The sequence below is a fragment of the Moschus berezovskii genome, chromosome 15 (assembly GCF_049115385.1).
Source record: "Moschus berezovskii isolate FMDL1 chromosome 15, NW_MosBer_1.0, whole genome shotgun sequence".
Taxonomy (NCBI): domain Eukaryota; kingdom Metazoa; phylum Chordata; class Mammalia; order Artiodactyla; family Moschidae; genus Moschus; species Moschus berezovskii.
Genome location: NC_142474.1, coordinates 17,508,440 through 17,531,731, shown reverse-complemented (window position 1 = coordinate 17,531,731; position 23,292 = coordinate 17,508,440). Strand labels below are relative to the sequence as shown.

General features: G+C 40.7%; 1 protein-coding gene across 1 annotated transcript; it reads right to left on the bottom strand.

The window, feature by feature from the left end:
• Positions 1–14,011: 14,011 nt before the first annotated feature.
• LOC129554874 (maestro heat-like repeat-containing protein family member 7) lies at positions 14,012–23,274 on the bottom strand. Its single transcript, XM_055424183.2, has 7 exons — positions 23,212–23,274; positions 20,655–20,845; positions 18,393–18,507; positions 17,924–18,064; positions 17,428–17,592; positions 16,236–16,391; positions 14,012–14,149 (listed from the first exon to the last, which is right to left on the bottom strand). The coding sequence occupies exons 1-7, from the start codon at positions 23,272–23,274 to the stop codon at positions 14,012–14,014; spliced, it is 969 nt and encodes a 322-aa protein (XP_055280158.2).
• Positions 23,275–23,292: the final 18 nt, after the last annotated feature.

Below are 23,292 nucleotides of genomic sequence, written 5' to 3'. Positions count from 1 at the left end.
ATAAACAGGACTGCCAGACTCACCAAAAAAACCGAGCCCATGCTGTCCTTTTTGTTATCACTGACTCTCCTGCTCCTTCATCCCCTACACCTAATTACAAAATCTTGTGGATTCCTTCTCCACCAGATTTCTAGTTGTCTTTCAACATGTTATATTTTCTCTTCCAATCCATCTTATGTTTACTTACTAATCTAGTCTTTCTCAAGCAGCATTTGTATCGTCTCTTTCTCAAGACTCTTCAGGGCTTCACTATTACCAGTTGAATCATATTTAGGTAGGAAAATATTGATCCAGCCTCACCTTCATGTTTTTTTTTTCCTCTTCCCTTTTGTCAATATGCTTTCCCTGCTTTTTTTCTCAGGGTACATGTTGCTTTTTATTTTTCGTTATTATCCAATGGCCTGCTGTGTTAACACTCAATTGAGCTTCTTTTAATAGAAAACGAATTATGGGTGGTGAGATAGATTTACTCTCCGTTTCTGATCCAGAGAAGTCATGAAGGTTGTTTATATTTTAATCCCACAGTACCTGTATTAGCAGCCACCCAGTTGTGGATTTAAAATTTCAGAGTTCCCTGGAGCATGTGTCAAGAGCCTGATTCAGACCTTTAGAGGCTCCAAGACTAAAAAGATTATAATCTACACCCTCCCAAATATAATTCAAAATATAAACAATTCCAAACCCCCAAATAAGTGTAAGAAAGAACAACAAAGTTCTGATTATTTTCCCCAACATGACTATTTCATTTTGAAATTCTTTCCCCCCCAAAATGTTTTTGTCCCCCAGCTTTGCTCTAAGCAACAGGGATAGTCTGCCCTAAGCAACTACCTTAGTTGGCACGTGCCCCTGTTAGGAAAATCTACTCACCACCTAACCTTTTAACAGACAAAGAAAAGCAGTTAATAGTTGTGGGGGAGGGGCAAGACCGGACCTCATCGTTCTTAACTGTTGTTCAAAGAAAAAGCTGAAGTGACGGTCCTTTAGCTGGGTCCCTAGAGAGAAATTAGAGCCCGCCCTGCTCACAAGGACAATTTATGTTTTATCTACCTCTTTCACACTTTAGATAAAGAAATTAAAAACTGAAAGGACCAATTTAACTTAAAAATGTTCATTTTAAGGCTTTCTCCACCAAAACCTGTGTCCTGGGCACTCAATTCAGTCACGAGAAGAAATTTCAGAACAGCATTTTCTTTTAAGTTTTCCTCTGAGAGACTGTCCTGACATTGATTTCATTCTATCTAGAACCAAAACTTAGGATCACTTTTGTTTCCTCAATCTATACATACTTTGGTAACTCCTGCTCCATTGCGTTCGCAGAGAAGTTGTAAAACTGAACATTAGTGAAAACCCACCCCAGGTATAAGCCTTTTAAGGAGAAGGACTTGGTGGAAAAATTAAGCCATATGAGAGAGATGTATGTAACACCCAAAGATGGCAATAGCAAATAGTCTCAGCCAGACTATCCCTATTGCTTTTTTCCTCGTTTCAATTTCCTCATTCGATTTAGGGAAGTTGGTATTTTCCTTTTCTTCTTCGAAACAGCTGAGGCTATGGAACTACTGAAGAAGGTTCAGAGAATTGGAGTCAAGAGTCTTGAGTCTAAGTCTAGCACTGTTGCCTACTGATTTTGTGCTCTCTGGCTTTAACCTCTCTGTTTCCTCATCTGTGAAGTGGCGGTAACAATAATATCTAAATTACACAACCAATTCAAGGTTAAAAAAAATAACATGAATGTTCTATACAAAGAACAATGATAACTACTGTTTCCTCGACTGCTTTTCTACTGCATCCGAAACAGATGGATGCTTTACAATCAACTCTGATCTACTTTCTTCCCACATGTGTGTCATGTCTCGATCAACTTTACTGATTCTTAAATGTAGATTAACTGTGATTGGAAATGTGTTCACTTAGAGCAGACAGAGTTTGTGCATCTGTATAAAATATCTGGAAGGATACATGAGAAAGTGGGAGCAGTAGTTGCTTAAGGGAAGAGAAATTCGATAGTGGTGAGCTGAGAACAAAGTTACTTTTAGTGTGTTATCTTTTTGTATCTTTTAAACTTTGAACTTATGCCAAAAACTAAATAAAGAAATGTATGCTATAAAATAAATAGACCATCACATATGTGTACAGTGATACTTAAAATACTTTTTTTACCACTTGTTTTTATGGATAAACAGTTAATTAAAAACTGCTTCTAGGAACTTCTTAACATTTTATTTCAGAAACGATTTTTCTGTATGATTTAACACAGGGGTGAAGAATCATGAATTAATTTTCATATAAAATTGCAATATCTTTGCCAAGGTCTAAAGTTTGAAATGCAACACAGGAAAGCAAAATCCAGGTGACTAGACTATTTAAGGTGTTAAGTGAATTTGTAACTAAAGTAACAGACCAAAGGCTAATTTCCTGAGTATAAAAAGCTCTTATGAACCAACATGAAAAAGACAAATCTCAAAATGGGGGAAGGACTTGAATACAGTCTGCTGCTGCTGCTGCTAAGTCACTTCAGTCATGTCCGACTCTGTGCAACCCCATAGACAGTAGCCCACCAGGCTTCCCCGTCCCTGGGATTCTCCAAGCAAGAACAGTGGAGTGGGTTGCCATTTCCTTCTCCAGTTCATGAAAGTGAAAAGTGAAAGTGAAGTAGTTCAGTCATGTCTGACTCTGAGCAACCCCATGGACTGCAGCCCACCAGGCTCCTCCATCCATGGGATTCTCCAGGCAAGAGTACTAGAGTGGGTTGCCATTTCCTTCTCGGGTGAATACAGTCTAGGTAAAGGAAATATAGATGGCATTTAGACATGAAAAGATGCTCAACTTTTCTAATAAGAGAAAATGCAAACTTAAGCCACTAAAAAAACTCTGAAATTGGCAAAAATCCACAAGTTTGAAAATGCTTCAGTGACTCCCATGTCATTCAGAGTTAAGCCCAACTCTTCATCACGATCTATCACTTCACTTCCCTCTGTCTTCATTTGCTCCCCTCAGCTTTCCTGCCCCACCCTGGTCATACTGGCCTTCTTGTGGTTTCTTGACTAGCCTAGGGGACCCTGGAGCCTTAGGACTTAGAAACGGCTATTTCCTCTGCCCAGAATGTTCTTTCCCTAGATCTGCCTAACCACGTCCCTCACTTCCTTCAAGTCTTTGCTCAAATATTACCTTCTCAAGCCTGAAGAGTCCATCTGCAATGCAGGAGACTCAGGTTCAATCCCTGGGTCAGGAAGATCCCCTGGAGGAGGAAATGGCAACCTACTCCAGTATTCTTGCTTGAAAAATCCCATGGACAGGGGAGCCTGGCAGGCTACTGTCCAAAGGGTCACAACGAGTTGAACACGACTGAAATGATTTAGCATGACTGATGCATGAACACACACATGCATTACCACTTTAATCTGTAATAAGACTAAACAGTTTTCTGAACTTTTTAAAAATCCTGTATTTTAACTTCAAATAACCCCAACTGACTTAATATCCTGAGTTTAAACAAGTACATTGAGGTCGGGGCTTTCATATATAAGAATCAGATGCAGAGATGAATATCTTGAGATTATTTTCTGATTCAATCATTTACTGATTTTGTTTCAACACAAGACCACTTAACTAATAATGTCTGTTTCATGCTTTTCACTTTTGGCAGTGATAAGACCTGGGTGGTGGTATGATACTAATATTTCAAACATCTTAACAGGTTCTTTAGCAGCCATGATGCTGTGGCAGTTTCATTAACTGTCAAATAAGAAAAGCTTTGAAGGTCTGAGTTAGAAAATCCATTTATAATTTTTAAAAGATTTTCAATTATTTAAAAACAATTTCTATTATTTTTATTATCTTAATAATGCAGGAGATGGAATGCCAGAAATTTTGGCTTAGAAATCTTAAAAAAAAAAAAATGTGACAAGACTATTTAAAGCTCTAAAATAGGTTACCACAAAGGAAGTTGTAGAAATGTGTTTGGCCTAAAACCTGTTTGAAAAAAATTTTTCATATAAAATACTAAAATGCAATGGAATTGGTTGGCCAGACTTATAAATTCTAAGGGGTCTTGACCTAAAATGATAATCTGGGCAGTAATACAACACAAAAACTCTTTAGAAATCACTAAGACAGCACTTCCCTGGTGGTCCAGGGGCTAAGACTCTCCCCTGCAGTGCAGTGAGCCCAGGTTCAATCCCTGGTCAGGGAATTAGATCTTGCAGGCTGCAACTAAAAAACCACATGCTGCAACATTGTGGGATCCAGTGCAGCCAAATAAATATAGAAAAACAAATTTAGAAAAATAAATATACAAAAATAAGTATTAAAAAAAAATCACCAAGACTATTGCAGTGGAAACATCCTTGGAAATACCAACTTCTTTAGTTTTAAGGTCACAATATATGAACTCTGCCTAGAAATTCTTTTCCTTCTTACTGTTGTGCCCTTCTTGCCACAAAAGTGATTTCCTAAGAGCAACTAATACATGTTCTAAGCTTAAATTCAGCATTTAGTAGGTTTGGTTTAGTTGGTTGAAAGACTTCAATAAGAAGAAAGAATACATGTCTCAGTATAAGGAGGAAAAGTGATACTCAGAGTTTTAAAAAAGGGAGAATATAAAATAATAAAGACATGGTTGGGCCAGTAATGGATAACAAACAGTACATTTGAAAAGTATATTATGAAAATAAAGTCAAAATGATAAAATTTAATTATATGGAACTTTTATTTCAACATATTACAACAAATTAAGTGTCCAGAAATATTTGTTTTGTATATTTTTAAAATTCCATAAAAACATAAACCTATCTATGAAGAGAGCCTTATGTAAAAGTAATGGAGATATTTAGAATAAATAGACTTGTCCATACAATCACTATTAAGTGCTTCTTCAGCCGTTCCCAAACCACTGAGGTAGTCGAGTGAAGCGCAGTCCTCTCTTAATGGATGCTTCTCTCTGTGGATTTTAACACAATAAACACAAATAGAATAAGCATTGTTGTGCTTGCTACTCCCTGTTATCTGTATTACTCAGACAATAAAATACCACCTGGAGGGCAACTTGAGGATAAATATGAGCAAAGAGGAAGGACCCACTCAACCTCCCATGTGTCACTGGATGTCTAAACTGCTTCCTAAATCTAAAAGATCTGTTTCCTGCAGTGAGACATGGATAGCTCATGAGATTAAACCAAGGACTCAGAAAATATTCCTCAAGAATAATCACCACTTTTTGCTCTAACTCCACTCTTTACACTGTAGCATGTGCATTCTATCCCATTGGGGAAAAAAAATAAGATGCACTAACTTTCAGGTAAGAAGTGTTCAAACTTTGTAATCTGAGGCTCAACATTTCACATTTGTTTGGTTACATGAATTTCAGGCATGAATTCAACAACTGAGATGAACTGTAGAGGAAATCTTCATTCACAGTGAAGGGAAAGAGCACACTGGAGAGGAGCAGAGCAGACCAGCCAAGGATGTGGGTTTCAAGCCAGAACTTGAGTTTGTGAATTTCCGAGCTGTGTGACCTTAGGCAAGTCACCTTCATGTTCGGTCCCTTAGTTTCCCCATCTGCAAAATGGAGATCATAATACATGGAGTGGTAATGAGGATTTTAACCATACAATGTGCTTAGAATCTGGTTCACTGTAAGCACTCAATATGCATTAATCTTCATTGCGTGATTGACAAAATGGATAGTTCAAAAGGGGAGAGTGGAATTGGTGGCACGTAGTGAGACCAAAGAGAAACGTTAACTCCAGTGTGCTCAAAGCACTGAAGCTGGCATCCAGTGGCCACCCTCAAGGTGTACTCTTAGCTCTGCTTGAGAGTGAAGAGTTAGTCCATGGGCAGCTGGAGCCTGCCTTTTAGCTCAAAACTCCTGTCTGCTAGCCCCAAATATGAAGACTTCTCTTGAGTAGGAATCTTGCTCTTAAAGCCACCCTTGGCTGTCACATCCCTCAAAATATATCCAACTTACCATGAATCATGGAGAAATGTGTTCCTAAAGATGTCTTGGCAGAGGGGTGGGGTAAATGTGGGATGGGGTAGGGATTCATACAACTTTATGCAATCCACCATTGGATGTGTCTCTTCTTCGTATGCCAGTTGCCTCATTTCCTTTCTCTTTTCCCATCCCACCTCAAAGATGCCTCTCCGTTGCCTTAAATAACTGAGCTCTGCTCTCCACTTAGGTTCCTCAAACAAGAGCCTGGGAATTAGCCCATGAGAGACCATCTCTAATTAATCTAGCCCCAACCTTCCACATGCAGCTTATCAAAGTATTTACTCAGTAAAACAAATCTCTTTCTCAGAAAATGTCTACTTGTAAGAAAATTTTCTCCATCTGTGGTTAAAGGTTAAAACAGACAGTGCTCCTCAACAAATAACAGTTCCCATCCTAGAAACATTTGAGGATCTGATAGCCGTTGTAGGAGGGGAATCTGGAAACTAAGAGAGGGAAGGTAAGGAGTGGAAACTTTACATGCATCAGATACTTTAGTATTACACCACTTCAGAAACTGCCTCTTGCTTGTTTTTAAGAGAAAGAGGAAGGAGAAAGGCCATAAGGAGTTTTATAAAAAATACATCACTAGCATCAAATTATAAGAACTGGTCGTTACCTTACTCTTAAGATGGTTGACAAGCAGACTGAGCTCTGATAAAAGAGCCAACACTACCAACACTGCAATATGAACACTGAGAATCTCTCAAAGCTTTCCTTGACCTATTTATCAAGACTAGAACTTTATGGATGTTCTGGCATGCCTCAGAATCTCAGTAGATTATCACTGTTTCTACAAAGGTACACCAGAAGCTGCTCTCTCTTCTATATTGCCATTCCTTAAAGGTTTTGACAGCAAAAAATATGTTGTGAGATGATTAAGTGGGTGGAGGAAGTTTCTTGCTAATGGAGCACCAGGTGCTTCTGGGGCTTCTGAAGGGATAAGTTTTTTTTTTTTTTTTACCTAGTGTTGCTTGCCTTGGGCTTCTAGATAGGCAAACAACCTATGAGCTTCCTCAGCCCATACAGTGTCTGCCTGGAATGTGGTTCAGACCCCGCCTTCTGGATTCGGAATAGAGCCTGGGAGGTGATGATGCGCAGAGATGGTTCAGGGTCATGTAGCAGTTTTTTCAGATCTAAGTGGTAAGAAGACAAATTGCAAGTGAAGATCTACGGAAACGATCACTGGTCAGACACAAAGGACCCAGTATGCCCAGAACAGCTGAGACGGAGACCTAACATTTTCCAAGCCTCTGTGTGAAAGTCTGTATACTTGTGGATCAATCCAGTTTTCACTTACAAAACTTACTTGTTTCTGAGTTGCCAAATATTTCACTCCTTTAAAATAATCAAACTGCAAAGTAGTCCAAGTTCAAATTATATGGACCTGGCAGACAATATATAATAACACTGTTAATTTCTGAGTTCCTGTGGTGGTCCTGGAAAGTGAAAGCTGCTCAATCGTGCCCCACTCTGCAACCTCATGGACTATACAGCCCATGGAATTCTCCAGGCCAGAATACTGGAGTGGGTAGCCATTCCCTTCTCCTAGGGGATCTTCCCAACCCAGGGATCGAACCTGGGTCTCCTGCATCCCAGGCGGATTCTTTACCCGCTGAGCCACCAGGGAAGCCCCATTGGTCTTTGAGGTTACTCTTAAATCATTCAGTTCACTTTGGTCGCTCAGTCATGTCCGACTCTTTGCAACCCCATGGACTGCAGCATGCCAGGCTTCCCTGTCCATCACCAACTCCCAGAGCTTGCTCAAACTCATGTCCATTGAGTTGGTGATGCCACCCAACTATCTTATCCTCTGTCAACCCCTTCTCTTCCTGCCTTCAATCTTTCCGGCATCAGGGTCTTTTCCAGTGAGTCAGTTCTTCACATCAGGTGGCCAAAGTATTGGAGTTTCAGCTTCAGCATCAGTCCTTCCAATGAATATTCAGGACTGATTTGCTTTAGGACGGACTGGTTAGATCTCCTTGCAGTCCAAGGGACTCTCAAGAGTCTTCTCCAACACCACAGTTCAAAACCATCAATTCTTCGGCGCTCAGTTTTATGGTCCAACTCTCACATCCATACATGACTACTGGAAAAACCAAAGGTTTAACTAGATGAACCTTTGTTGGCAAAGTAATGTCTCTGCTTTTTAATATGCTGTCTAGGTTGATCATAGCTTTTTTCCCAAGGAGCAAGCGTCTTTTAATAAATCATTACTCCCTTTTAATTTTTCTTTAAAATTTTTCATGTATGTTTTCTTATTGCAAAGGAAATACATGTGCATTGTGTGGAAAATTTAGACAATACATGTATGTAAGCACTGGAAGAAAATCAAAGTCACTTAAAATCCTCCTGTGAGAGAAAATCACCATTAACTTTTTTGGTCTATTTCCATTCATTCATTTACACTGGTACGTTTCTATTTTTTGTCCAGATGGAACCATAATATACATATTATCTAATCATTGCTTATTTTATTTAATAATATTACATCATCATTTAAGTTATTTAAACATTTTCCTACAATATTTTTCATGGCTACATATGATTCTACAATATGGATAAACTTTATTTAACTAATTTCCTATTTTTTTTAATCTTATATGCTTCCTATTTTTGCCATTTTAAATAGCACTTAAATGAACATTCCTGTAACAATTTTTGCTAACTTTCATAGTTTAATTTCCTAGAAGTGGGATCAACAAGTCAGTGTGTATGTTTATTTAAAAGGTTTTGATAGGGACTTCCCTGGTGGTCCAGTGGCTAAGACTCCATGCTGCCAGTGCAGGGGGCCCGGGGTTCAATCCCTGGTCAGGGAACTAGATCCCACATGCCACAACTAAAGATTCCACATGCTGTAGCTAAGAGTTCGCATGTCATAGCTAAAGATCCTGAATGCCACAACTAAGACCCAGCACAGCCATGTAAATAAAAAAATTTTTTAAATAAATAAAAATAAAGGGTTTTGATACATACTGCCAAACTTCCCTATAAAAAAGTTGTATCAAATTATGCTCAGGAACTTCCTTTATGGTCCAGTGGCTAAGACTCCATGCTCCCAATGCAAGATGCCTGGGTTCGATCCCTGGTCAGGGAACTAGATCCCACATCCTGCAACTGAGAGCTCACATTCTACAACCGAAGATCCTGCATGCCTCAACTGAGACTCAGCACAGCCAAACAAAATTTTTTAAAGAGTTATGTCATAAAAAGTTATGCTTATACCAGTGTATGATAATGTCAGTTTTCTCTTAACACATCGACATTGAGTATTAACGAGTAATCTTTGCCATTTTGAAAGAAAAACACATACTGTCATCTCATCATTGTTTTATTTCACAAACTTTTGATCACGAGTAATATTTTTCATATACTTATTGACTATTGGTTTTCTACGAAATACTTATTCATATTGTTTGCCACTTTTCTTTGGCAGAAGTAGTGATGTGTTTTAAGGATATTAACCATTTATCATAATGTAAATATACTCCTCCCATATTATTTCCTATTTTTCAGTTTTGTCTGCTTCTTTATTTTTCAAAGTTGGTTTTAAAAAATTTTATGTAGAAATATCTATCATTTTACTTTATGGATCTGTGTTTGAATCATATTAAAAAAAGGTCAGGACTTCCTGGTGGTCCAGTGGTTAGGATTCCATGCTTCTACTGCAGGGCACACAGGTTCAATCCCTGGTCAGGCAACTAAGATCCCACTTACTGCATGGCAAAGCCAAAAAAAAAAAAAGAAACAAGGTCTCTTTTTAATTTCTAATTCTCCAAGACTTCAAAAATACTCAGGACCTTTTCATAGTTTGGAGCTTTTATTTAAGTAGTGAAAGTGAAATCGCTCAGTCACACCAGGTTCCTCCATCCATGGGATTCTCCAGGCAAGAATACTGGAGTGGGTTGCCATTTCTGTCTCCAGGTGAGAAGTAGTTTGGTCTTTAAATTCATCATGCTTATTTAAAAAATGGAATATTTGACTAGTCTTTAGTTTTTTACAGTTCTTGCATGAAGATCTATGTGTTCCACAGAACATATGAAAGAGCAGACATCAATTTTGGAATCCAAAGGAACTGAAACTTATTTTTGTCATGAAATTCATCTCAATTCATATTTAAATTTTTGTTATTTTTTGGTTCAAATTTAGCTTAAAATTAACTGTGATAAATGACATAAACTTGTCCAAAAAACAGTGCTAGGATGTTCTACCCTGTTTCTAAGACAGATAAGCCACTGTAAGGGAAGAAAGAGGGTAGGATTATTCCATTAGATTTAACCATGGGAGACTGAGGATATGTGACTGTTTTTGCCTTACAAAATGGCAATTTAATAAGGTTCTTTCTGATGAATATGTATATAATTTACACATTGGGTTGGCCAAAAAGTTCATTTGGGTTTTTCCATATGAAATAGGAAATCTTCAATGAACTTTTTGGCCAACCCTATACATATCTTTCGGAGAAGGCAATGGCAAGCCACTCCAGTACTCTTGCCTAGAAAATCCCATGGATGGAGGAGCCTGGTAGCCTGCAGTCCGTGGGGTCACTAAGGGTCAGACACAACTGAGCGACTTCACTTTCACTTTTCACTTCACACATTGGAGAAGGAAATGGCAACCCACTCCAGTGTTCTTGCCTGGAGAATCCCAGGGACGGGGGAGCCTGGTGGGCTTCCGTCTGTGGGGTCACACAGAGTCGGACACGACTGAAGTGACTTAGCAGCAGCAGCAGCAGCATACATATCTTTGGGCTTCCCAGGTGACTCATTGGTAAAGAATCCATCAGTCAATGCAGGAGATACAGGAGACGTGGGTTTGATCCCTAGATCAGAAAGATTCCTTGGAGTAGGAATGGCAACCCACTCCAGTATTCTTGGCTAGAAAATTCCATGGACACAGGAGCCTGGTGGGCTACAGTCCACCGGGTTGCAAAGAGTCAGAAACGACTGAGCAACTAAGCACGTGCACACATACACACACACACACATATCCTAAATCATCTGTACAGATAAATTTTATATAAATATAGATACATTTGAAATGGAAAAAGAACTTTGGTTCCCCAGTGTTTTAGATTAGAAAATAATTTCCTTTTAATTGACCAGAATTGACCATGTGAAATCTCATCTCATAGAATAACTGCATGACTTTTCTTTTCTTTTTCTTTTTCACTTTTGATATCTATGGGAAAGTAGAGCACCATAGAGAAAAGTGGCATGATCTTTCTTAAATAAGGTTCAGCTTCTGGCTCTACTACCAGTTACATATTTTTATTTTAAAAGCAATGAATTGTTCAGGACTTTAATTTGGTTCTCAAAGTACATGCTTTTGAATAGTGATACTTAGCATTTTGTGGCATTTTCTGATTGTAGGACTACTTATTAAATGAAAATAAATATTCTCTGAGTGACAAATCCCCAAAGCTGTACAACTGTAGAAAACCACTTACATGACAGCTGCCTTACAAGACTATAAACCTTCCCTACTAGCAAGTCCCCCCACCTTACAGGACAACAGCCACTTACAGAAAAGAGGGCTGCAGTCAATATGTGTAGTACTCATGAGGTGTCATCATAATTTACTAAGATAATATTTCTACATAATTTATTTTCTGACAGATGAAATTCAGAAATTGCCCCTGAGACATTCATCAAAGCTAGTTTCCAAGACAAATAGGTTCATGTCTTTTCCTGAAGAAGGAACTGACCTGGAAGGAGACTGTCATTTGGTTGAAGCCTCCAAGGACTTTTTTTTAAATAACAAAAGTCAGGCTCTCTGGTTCCCAGTCTCATCTCTACCACAGAGCCTGCCTCAGGTACCTTCCAAACACGGGGTACCCCAAGTCCAAATGTTTACCACTTACCATCCTTTATCCGGTCAGTACCCTTCGTCCCAAGTTCGCTGTGATCCACATACCTTGATAAGAGCCCTAAATGCAGGATAAAGTCCATGAGTCTGTGATCTGGATTTGGCTTTACAAAGCTGGCACAACTGACCTTCTGATAATTAGATTTTCTAAAAACTGAATTCCTCCAAGTGCCTGATAGTTACCTACAGATAACATAGCCTCCTCCTCCAAAGAAGTATTTTCAAGGTCATCTTCATAAAGAATGGGGACACCCAAAAACGCAATTTGGGAAAGCACAGGATAAAAGTGACGGTAGAAACGAAAGGATTTTCTCTGTACCTACAAATAAGACTGCTGCTCTTCTGATAGGAAGTTTTGCATTCTTGAAGAACATCAATGTTTGGGCTAAGATGTTGACCTTCCCCTTGCATTTTTTTCCCTAAGTGGGGTGGGGGGAGAGAAAAAGAGTATGAAGGAGTGAAGTAGCAGCACTACTTTTATCAGCCTCACTATATAGGGACTATGTCAGATATACTACAGAGTATAGTGGTTGACGGAGAAGGCAATGGCAAGCCACTCCAGTACTCTTGCCTAGAAAATCCCATGGATGGAGGAGCCTGGTGGGCTGCAGTCTGTGGGGTCGCTAAGGGTCGGACACGACTGAGCGACTTCACTTTCACTTTCACACATTGGAGAAGGAAATGGCAACCCACTCCGGTGTTCTTGCCTGGAGAATCCCAGGGACGGGGGAGCCTGGTGGGCTTCCGTCTATGGGGTCACACAGAGTTGGACACGACTGAAGTGACTTAGCAGCAGCAGTAGAGTGGTTGAAATAACTTCAGTTGCTCAGTGAATTATGCCACAATAAGAGGCCCTTGGCGATGTTAAGTCCTCTGAATATACCTCACTCACACCCGCACACTGTGCCTGCAGTGCCTATAATCTTGTCGTTTCTTTTCTGTATAGAAGTCTTCTCGGATCTCTAAGCTCAGTCTTGAGCTCTGCCTTCCTAATAGCTCTTCCCTGACAGCGCTTCCCTTCCTGACCTAACCCCGTACTCTTGAGTGTTTTGCAGGTCCTTCTGTCTTGGCAACACATCATTCTCCACCTTGTGTTTCCATTCAGTGTTTCACAGAGGTTTAATCTCCCTCACTAGCTTGTAAGCTCCCCTTAGAAGTTTTCATCTTGGGCATGTTTCTGGGTTCTCCACGGCCTGTTGCACATTGAGCGTGTTATGCTTACTGGATGAATGAATTCACTCCTCAGTGGATCTCTTACCAGGCACCTCGGGGACAGGAAGAGGACAGGATTTTGTTCTTTATAGAACTAATGATTTAACATGGACAATATGTAGTCTCATCAACCGACAGCACCGAATTTCTTGCTGCAAAAATACTGTCATTAGTGCATCTGTGATAGGTTTGATCTCAGGTCAGAGAGATAATCCTGCATGGAAAGCCTCTCACGAGGGCACTATGGGACTTCCTAGGCTGGTAAGTCTGATCAGAGGAGGCCCTGCTGGGTCCTCAATGGCTACGCATATGGAAGATCCCTGGGAAGAGTCAGTCATGGGGTCTTCATAGTAAGATCCCAGTGGTTCTAGACTCAGTTGTCTAGAAAACCATGCATGGGCCTCCTCGGACTGCTCTGGCTCAAGCCTGCCGCCGGGGTTGAGTCACAGTAGCCTGTCTCAAGTTTATAAAGAGAAAGGATGCCATCTGGGGCCTCTCAGAGCCAGTGGCATGCCGCCATTGTGTTGCAAGGCTTACAACATCACGGCAGCCCTTGCTGGGGGCTCATGCTCTGACGGAGGGTAAAATAATCCACTATATCCAAAGAAAGGATTAAAGGCCAAACATAATCCCATTTCCATTCACTCCATAAGTAGTTTTTGAGTACTATCACCCTGACTCTGCAGCCCCTAAGTCAGGTTAGTGGAGTTCCCAAGAGTTCACCAGGCTTTTTCGGTGAGCAAGGGTGGTAAGAGAAAGTGAATTTTGATTCATTTGGGAGGAAACTACAGAAAAATGGATTCATAGAACAACACCGGTCATAGATATCAAGTGCTGATGTGAGAAGGATGGGAAATGTTTCCTTTATGTCATATTCCGTCATTAAAAACTATGTCTGAAAAAAAATAAGCATGTCAGCATATTAAGGAGTTAACAAAGCCATTATTGCTCACATACAAAGAACTTGCAGATTGTTGTAACGTCACTAGGGTTGATGAACCAGGGATCTTTGCAGTACACTGCTTGGGGAAGCTTCCACTTCAGGAACCGGGCACATATAGTTAGTACTTGCCTGCTCTCCTGTGAAAAGGATGATCAGAAATCAGCATTTTCAAACATGTTTAGCTGAGATTACCTTTCTTCAAATAAAATGCTAAAGTCTAATATGATAAACTCAGAATTATCTTGGTTGAAGTGAGGGCAAGGTGCCTTCCTTCAACTTTCTCAAACAGTCTCTACAGAGAACCCATAAAATCTGCAGGGTTCTGGGGAAAATGGAGAAACCACTGGTCGAGGGCATAAGTGAGAGCTACTAACATCAAGTGTAATACCCAGATCAGAGATTTGGGCAGGAGTCCCACTACCCATGCTTCTAGAGAGAGGGCTCCCATGCCTACTCGCTGATCCTAGGTTATTCTCCTTTCACTCCACACAGGAAAGTAGCTCCCCTTCTCACAGTCCTTGCAGATCTCTAGCTTGGAAGAAACTTTGGAAAGTATTGATCCTCTCTTGATCCTGATACTTGAGTAAAATTAGCAAGTGGTCTTCTTCTTTACACACTGCCCTCAGAAGGCTCCCATGTACTGTATAACACCCCTGGTAAGTCTCCAAGCAAGTGTTTGGTCCCAGTTCCACTAGACATCTGGGCCATTAAAATTCCTCTGGGGACAGATGGGAATGCACATTAGTTCAGATACTTTGTTATGAATTGTAAGTGTCTAGTAAAGTTAAAGATATCTGGATATTTCACTTCTGGGTTGATGCCCTCAAGAAACTCTCACATGTGCACAAAGAAATCTACCAACATGTTCACTGCAGCATTGTAATAAGGAAAAAATAAAAGTAGTCTAAATGTCCAGGAATAAAAGAATGGGATAAGTTGCAGTTACAAGACAGAATTCTGTAGAGCAGTGATAAGTGAACTAGGGCTATATAACATGAATAAATCTTCTAAATATGTTAAACAAAGAAAAGCAAGTTGCCGAAAGGATTTACAAATGATATGAACAAAGTTTTTTAATATGTAAAATTTTTTCAGATGAAGTTTTAAAACATGAAAAATAATACCTCAGAAACGATAACAAGCTTAGAGATTTCGCATGACTTTTCCCGGTTTTATTTCCCAGCCTAGGTGGTGGGCGTATCGATGTTTTAAATTACGTTGGCAGTGCCAGTGATCCCTAACCTTATGCTAGATCCCTCCCCTTTGCTTAGGCCACCTTCTGAGGAGCCTTGATGAGCTGGCTAGAAGGTGTTCAAAGGCTGAAGGAAAATAAGCCTAGAGTGTTGACTGCTCTAGGCTGTGCCTGTTCGCCAAAAGCTGGCTGGGGCGCATGGTGGGGGTTAGGGATCAGTACTGTCTGTCCCACGTCTGTGACCTCTGTGGGGCACACTATCCCATCACTTGGTTGGGAAGCTCTGACCTATACTTCATTGAGGTCTGAAATATTTTATATTTATGGCTACAAGGCCATAACACTTCCCCCATAACAAGATGCCAAGGTCCACCGTAATCTTTGGTCCTGTTTCTGAATCTTTCTGTAAGGAACAGTATAGGTGGGTAGGAGCTCCAGCATTTTCCCAGACTCCTCGCAGCCTAAACCCACCTCTCTGGTTGTCTGTAACTGGTGTTCACAGGACCTTGAAAAAGACCAGTTTCTGAGGTATGGGACAGTACTAAAGATGATGCCATCCCTCCCACAGTTCTTATGGAGGAACCCCTGGAAGATTAAGGAGGTTTCAAAGAAGCTTCTCTTCCTGATTTAGCCTCAACACTAGTCTACTTGTCTCAAGGCTACAAAGCTGTTCTTGAATTAAAGAGAAAAGACAACAGACTGTGATCATCATTAACAGAAAGAGTTTGTTGAATTGGGCAGTGTGTTGAGAATTCTGGGCTAGGCTGAATATTGGAGGGGCTACAGAAAGCTATAACAATACATGATTCTCATCCACATAGGATCATGATTTGCTACACAGAAACAAGCAGTAAGATTTTTCACACAATTCACTTAGGTAAAATAATTGAAAGGAAGCCCGTGCCAGAGGAAATGAAGAATAAAGATGGTACCACAGAGTCCCTGCCCGCGGAGAAATGAGTGCCTGTTTGCAGAGTTGGCTCTGGATTTGAATTTATTCAGGGCTGAAAGAAGTTAACAGTAGGCATTACCGCAGCGATTGCATCATTGTCATCCTGAGAATACAGAAGAAGTGGGACCAAGCTGTCCAGGACTTGGCTCTCTACACCCTTCTTATCTCTGTATTTCACAGACTTTATGGAGGCTCCAAAGAGGGTCATGGAGGAACGATGAACATCCGGTCTTACCTATGAAGGATGTTCAAAGGGAAGCAACTCATTGAATGTGTTCATGCTTAACTTATAAGAGCTCTAGGTCGGCTGAAATACTAGTCCTAATAGGTTATTTAGATGTTGGTAGCTGAGGGCAAGAAACCAAATATATGTGGAGACAGTCACACTTGCTGCTTTGCATGGATCATTCTCTCACTCTAAGAATGAGTCATCACCGCTTGTATCTGCTCCTAGTATTAACCATCCACTCAAGCTGGGCTTCCCAGCTGGTGCTATTGGTAAAGGATCCGCCTGCCAATGCAGGAGACGTAAGAGACGCTGCTTTGATCTCAGGGTTGGGAAGATCCCCCAGAGGAGGGCATGGCAACCCACTCTAGTATTCTTGCCTGGAGAATCCTACGGGCAGAGGAGCCTGGCGGGCTACAGTCCATGGGGTCACAAAGAGTTGGACACGACTGAAGTGACTTAGCACATACACATCACATGCTGTTTTGCTGAAGTTAAAAATTCCAGCCTTGGCATATTTGACTTTTCAGAATGTGGTTCATTGTGCCACATATATTTCTCTTTTATTTTTGGCTGGGCCACTTAGCATGCAGGATCTTAGTTCCCTGACCAGAGATGAAACCCATGCCTCCTGCAGTGGAAGCATAGAGTCTTAACCACTGGACAGCCAAATCTGCCCGGTGAACATTTTTTGACAAATCTTTGGGATCTGGGATGGAGACATAAGTATAGTCCACTATCCTGACCCAGTCCTGATTGTTCCTTGAAAGAAAAGACAATGTCTTTTCTTATAGAAACTCCTTCACCCCAGGAAGCAGGGGAGTACCTTGGCAAGTCTCTAGGCCTCAGTTTTTTTAATCTGAAAAACAGTAACACCAGCCCTACCAACATCACGGGTTACCTAGAAGGGTCTTAAGAGATTTGAAAGTGCTCTTAACAAAAAAGTACGATCTAAAATAGAGTTATTACTATCCCAACTTCATAACTTTGCTGTTATGCCAATTACCTTCCCCCTAGGAAAGTCTCTCCTCTCCCCTTATCTTACATCACCAAACAAGGAGAAGAGGGTCCTCATCATGGCAGTCAGGGTGGTGAAATCCATCGTCCTGACGAATTGCAGGAGTATCTGAATGGCCAACAAAACAATCTTCTCGTCGGATTCACATAAAAGGTCTAGGATGCACGGCAGCAGGCTCTTGATGTCTTCCCTCTGTGCCCAAAACAGCAAATCACCACCCCTCCTGATGGCACTTCCTTTGGTACCAGAGTAGGGCTTCCCGCCTGTGCTTTGTCCCTGGTGCTTGTTGAGTTTTCGGTTGTCTTGGCCAGCCCAGAACACAGAATTAAAGAGGGCCTGATGCCATCTCTCAGTATTGGCAGGACTGATATGTAGAGAAGGCAAAAGAACTTATGTACGTATGTGGCTGATTCATGTTGATGTATGGCAGAAACCAACACAATATTGTATAGCAATTATCCTTCCACTAAAAAGAAATAATTTTTAAAATTAATTAATTAAAAAATAGAATCAGTGGTCTTACCATTTCCTTCTGTCTAGTAAGATAGCACAGTCCCCTCAGGGCAAGAAGTTTAAAGGGATCATTTTCAAGAAGTAGCCAGTCTTTCAAGCGGGCAACACAGTATATGCTGGGAAATCTCTGAGCCACTGGACTCTGAAGAAGCTGAAAGAACCCAGAAAGTAGCCAAAGAAGTTACCTTTTAGCCCTTTTTCATGAGGGGAGGCAGCTTCCCACCAACTCCGAAACACCTATTTTCCTTTGAAATTTCTACTCTACAGCACATGCATTACAGGATGATGCTTCCACTGCAGGGACCTAAGAAACACTGAATATGTGGATAGGAAAACTTCAACAAGGTTAAATTTGGATCATTTCTATCCTATGTCTGAATCGGACCCTAGTTGGTCACTCAGTTGGACATGGCCTAGGAAGGCTGGCACAGCTGCCTTACAGGCTTCCTGAATACATACAGCCTCTGAAGAAGTCCTACCTCCACAAAAAAGCCAGCCGATGTGAGCTTATGTTTATCGTTCCCTCGGTTAAGAAAAGGCACTAGCAGGTACATGACCTTATGTGCAAGGAGGTGATTTCTCTCCAGCAATGCACTGCAAAACAGAACACAGAACAACTCTCAGAAATGCTCTTATTCAGAGAGCAATGTTCCCAGGGCAGGGGTGAGGGGTGAGGGGGCTCTCAAGTTTTTCCTCAGCTTCAGGTGCACGGGAGGGTAAGTTCAGTTCAGTTCAGTCACTCAGTTGTGTCCGACTCTTTGCAACCCCATGGACTCCAGCATGCAAGGCTTCCCTGTCCATTACCAACTCCCAGAGTTTACTCAAACTCATGTCCATTGAGTCCGTGATGCCATCCATCATCCTCTGTCATCCCCTACTCCTCCCGAAGGTAAGGCAGGGCTGAAAAATTTGGCTGGAATTATGGGCATTTGCCCATTCTGGGATGAGAAGGTTATTCAACCTTGGTGGCTGCAATAACTAAAAGGGGGAAAAACTACCTTAAAACACAGCTGATTTAGAGCAGGGATGCATGGCAAGGAAGTCTTACTTGGCAAGGAGGGATACTCCCTGAAGATGGCAATCTTTTCCTTCCAGAAGGGTCCATCCTTTATTCTTTTCCATGATGTTGAATTCCTGCCAGCAGAATGTTCTGAGGAGGAGAGTCTTGGTAGCCTGTATGGCGAAGCTAGTCCAACAAAAATAGTACAAGTGAATATAGTACAGATCCCTCCAACTGAAGAGCATAAAATCACCTGCTCTCACCAAGGAGGGCCATGTATTGATAGCTGCTGGACTGTAATTCTTTTCTTTCTAGATTTTCCTAAAGATTCTCAGTGCTCTAATACTTGAAAGGCCCTTCACACAAACTCTAAGCATAAAGAAATCCAATAAAATTGTGTTTCCCTGGGAGAATGGAAAGAAGTTTATGATAAAACAAGTGATGTAGGATGCCAAACTGAGATTCACTGCTTTTTTCTTTACAGCTTTATTTAGATAGAATTTATACTCCCCTAAAATTTACTCCATTGCTTTTGAAAACTACTTATCGAACTAGTATTTTGGACATAATATCAGAGAATCTTGAAGCTGGAAAGGTTCTTGGAGAATACCTAGCCTGAGCTCACTTACAGATAAGAAAACAGGCACAGAACAACAAAAGATTTGCCCAAAGTACAGAGCTATTTAAAGGAATGAGAATCAGGACTTCCCTCATGGTCCAGTGGTTAAGAATCCGCCTGCCAATGCAGAGGACACAGGTTTGATCTCTGCTCCAGGAAGCTTTCACATGCAGCAGGGCAAGCCTGTGCATCACATCTATGGAGCCTTGCACTCGAGCCACCACAGCTACTGAGCCTGTGCACCTAGAGCCCATGCTCCACAGTGAGAAGCCATGGCAATGAGAAGCAACTAGAGAGTAGCCCCCAACTCACTACAACAAAAGAAAGCCAGAGTGCAGCAACAAAGACCCAGCAGAACCTAAAATAAATACTTAAACAAACAATTAATGAGAATCAGAACTCAAGTTCTTCTGCCTCTCAGTCAGGCATTCTTAAATATTCCACATTAGAGCACTTCCTCAGAAAGAAATCCATGTGCCCCAGAAATAGTGAGAAATTTCTATTGAGACCCTAAAGGAGAATTTTTAAATACCTCCCTATACATGAAGCAGAAATGAGAAAATGCTCAGCTTTGGATCAGTATGGTCTTGGAGGTAGGTTTAAGGCTGTCTTGCTTGTCTCTATCACTACCTGATTTATCAAGGAAGGGCTGGCATGCTATCATCCATTATTTTTCAGGGCATCTGAACTCGGCCAAATTTGCCTTGACACCAGTAAGACTGGGCTTCTGTGGTAGCTCAGCTGGTAAAGAATCTGCCTGCAATGTAGGAGACCCCAGTCCAATTCCTAGGTAGGGGAAGATCCGTTGGAGAAGGGATATGCTACCCACTCCAGTATTCTTGGGCTTCCCAATATTCCTTGGCTCAGATTGTAAAGAATTTGCCTGCAATGCAGGAGACCTAGGTTTGATCCCTGGGTTGGGAAGATCCCCTGGTGAAGGGTACAGCTACCCATTCCAGTATTCTGGCCTGGAAAATTTCATGGACAGAGGAGCCTCATGGGCTTCAGTCCACGGGGTCTCAATGAGTCGGACATGACTGAGCGACTTTCACCAGTAAGACCAAAGAAAGCCAGTGAGAGCACAGAATGATTCCTGGTCAGCAAAATCACAATGAACAGTACCACAAGGGGGTGACCTCTGAAGACACTTCCTGTTCTGGGTACAGACCACTGGGGATGGCAACATCAGACATGGTGAGGCCGATGGTGTGGTGAACCTGGACGAGCAGTGTCATGAGAAGCTGAGGAAAGAGCCGGAACGTAGCTGCTCGGAGTCTGTTCCCCACAAACACTTCATAAAGGGCATCTGTCACCTGTGGAGAAAAGCACACAGCAGAGCTGAACACCCGCTAGTCCTAAGTCTTACTTTTGTTTTACTTCTGCTTGTTCCAGAACATGGTTTCTAGTTCTACTAAATTACAGGCAGAACAGCAGTGGTAAGCAACGCAGGGACATGAAAGTGACAGGATAATGGGACAGGAGTGAAGTTGTCACTAAAAGTTGCCACTGTGAGGGGCATCCTGAAATCCAAAAGGAAACTATAAGAAAACCATATTTGACCACATACAAATTTAAAGCCTGGGCAAAAAGAAAATTGTTCATAAACAAATTCGGATGACAGATAATTTGCAGAAATGCAATAGTTTTAGTATATACAATGCCCTTATATGTCAGGAGGAACAAATGAAAAAGCCTGCTACTCAAAGTGTGGGAAGTGTAGGCCACCTACCAGGAGCACTGGCATCACCTGGAGCTGATTAGAAATGGAGAATCGAAAGCACCCCTTCTCACCCCAGAATATCTGCATCAGAGTGTGTATTTCAATTAGATCCTTAGATGATGGTGGTTTGCGTGTGTATTAAAAGTGAGAAGCACTGGTGTGTAGGACATGAAGAAAGAAGAAACATAAATGACCAACTGAAAAACATACGTAAATGTTGAACCTTGCCAATGATGGAACTGTAATTAGAATATGTTCCTTTTTCACCTAGCAGCTAGACAACAATACTCGGTGTGGCAAGGCCATGCTCACACATGATGACAGAAAGGCAGTGTTCTAGAGAGTCATTTGGGAACATTATCAAAAGTTTAAATGAGCCCACCATTTGGCCCAGAAATTCCCCTTCAATGGACTTTATCCTAAGAAAATAATTGGATATGTATAACAAAATTGATGCAAGCATGATTAAGTTTGCTACAGCACTGTTTTCATGACAAAAGTTTGAAAAGTGTCAAATGTTCATTAATAGGAAACAATAATGAAATAAATGGTTCTGCATCATGTATTACCTATTTTTTAAAAGGTAATTAAAACCAATTACTATGAAGCTATGAAAAGGATAACAGAGAGCCCTACATATTGATATAGAAAGTAGTTTGTGTATGGTTAAATGAAAAACAGCAGGTCACCAAATGGTATGTACTGTGATGTTGTTAATACACATACAGAATTTTATAGACTAATCAGGTTAAATATATACCTTTATCTGCCCTAAAACCTAAAACTGCACTAAACGGACATTTTAGGGATTTTTTAAAAGGCATAAACCCACAAGAGCAGAAAGCATAAGAGAGAAGACAATAGCAGATTAGAGACTTCAAAGTAATTCTGAAAGTTAAAAAAAAAAGTATGATAATAACTTAGGTCAGAGAAAACAGAACTATAAACTGGTAGGGAATAAAATAATATAAAAAGTAGTGAAGTGGGGTGGAAGAGGAGTGGATTAAAAGTTTAATTAGTTTGGAGTATATAAACTATTATATATAGGATGGATAAACAACAGTGTCCTACTGTATAGCATAGGGAACTATATTTGATATCCTGCGATAAACCAGAATGGAAAAGAATATGAAAAAGAATATACATATATATATATGTGAATAATTGAATCACCTTCCTGTATAGTAGAAATTAATACATTGTTAATAAAATGAAATAAAATAGACATGGATATGGGGGAGGCTGTGCATGCAGAGTGGGGGGGGAATATATAGGAACTCTCTGTACTTTCCTGCTCAGTTCTGCTGTGAGCCTAAAACTGCTCTAAAAAAAATAAAAGGAAAAATATAGAGGGAAAAAGTATGCCAAGTACATATACAAGAAGTTTATACATTATAAGCACTTGTAGAAAGTTCATTTTTAGGGACATGGTATAGCTATGAGCTAAGAATAGTTTCTTGATTTTTAAAGGATTATTTTTAAATATATCCAAAAATACACGGTGGAGACTGGAGACTACACGTGACCTGAAAAACCTAAAATATTTACCATCTGGTCCTTTATGGAAAAAAGTTTGCCAACCTTTGCTCAAGGTGGGCTTTGGGAGATATCCCTGGTGGTCCAGTGGTTAAGACTCTGCCCTTTCATGCAGGAGGTGTGTGTTCGATCTCTGGTCAGAGAACTAAGATCCTGCATGCTGCGAGGTGTGGCCAAAAAATTAAATAAAAAATAATAACAATTTTTCAAAGGAGGACCCTTGATTTCTATTTTATATTCTTCTATATTCTTTGAAATGTTTGTACTCTCTTGACTATGATGATACGCATTTTTTAAAAGATGAGGAAAAGAATGTTTAAAACAGATGAAACCATACTGACTCCTTCACTCATCTCAGCCTCCTCCACATCCATCCCTTGGTGGCGACACTGGTGGATTTATAAATGGATGAGGGAAACAAACTTTGAGAGGAACGAAAAGGAACACTCTCCAGATGGTGCTGGGCCAATTATCCAGGAGGGCCATGGTGGGCTAAAGTTGGAG

Coding starts and splice junctions, on each gene's coding strand:
- LOC129554874 (XM_055424183.2), bottom strand. CDS start 23,274: ATGGCCCTCCTGGATAATTGGCCCAGCACCATCTGGAGAGTGTTCCTT. Junction 16,392..17,427: donor TCTTCTCCTTGTTTGGTGAT/GTAAGATAAGGG, acceptor CATCCTTCATAG/GTAAGACCGGATGTTCATCG. Junction 14,150..16,235: donor ACAATGATGCAATCGCTGCG/GTAATGCCTACT, acceptor TCCTTTTCACAG/GAGAGCAGGCAAGTACTAAC.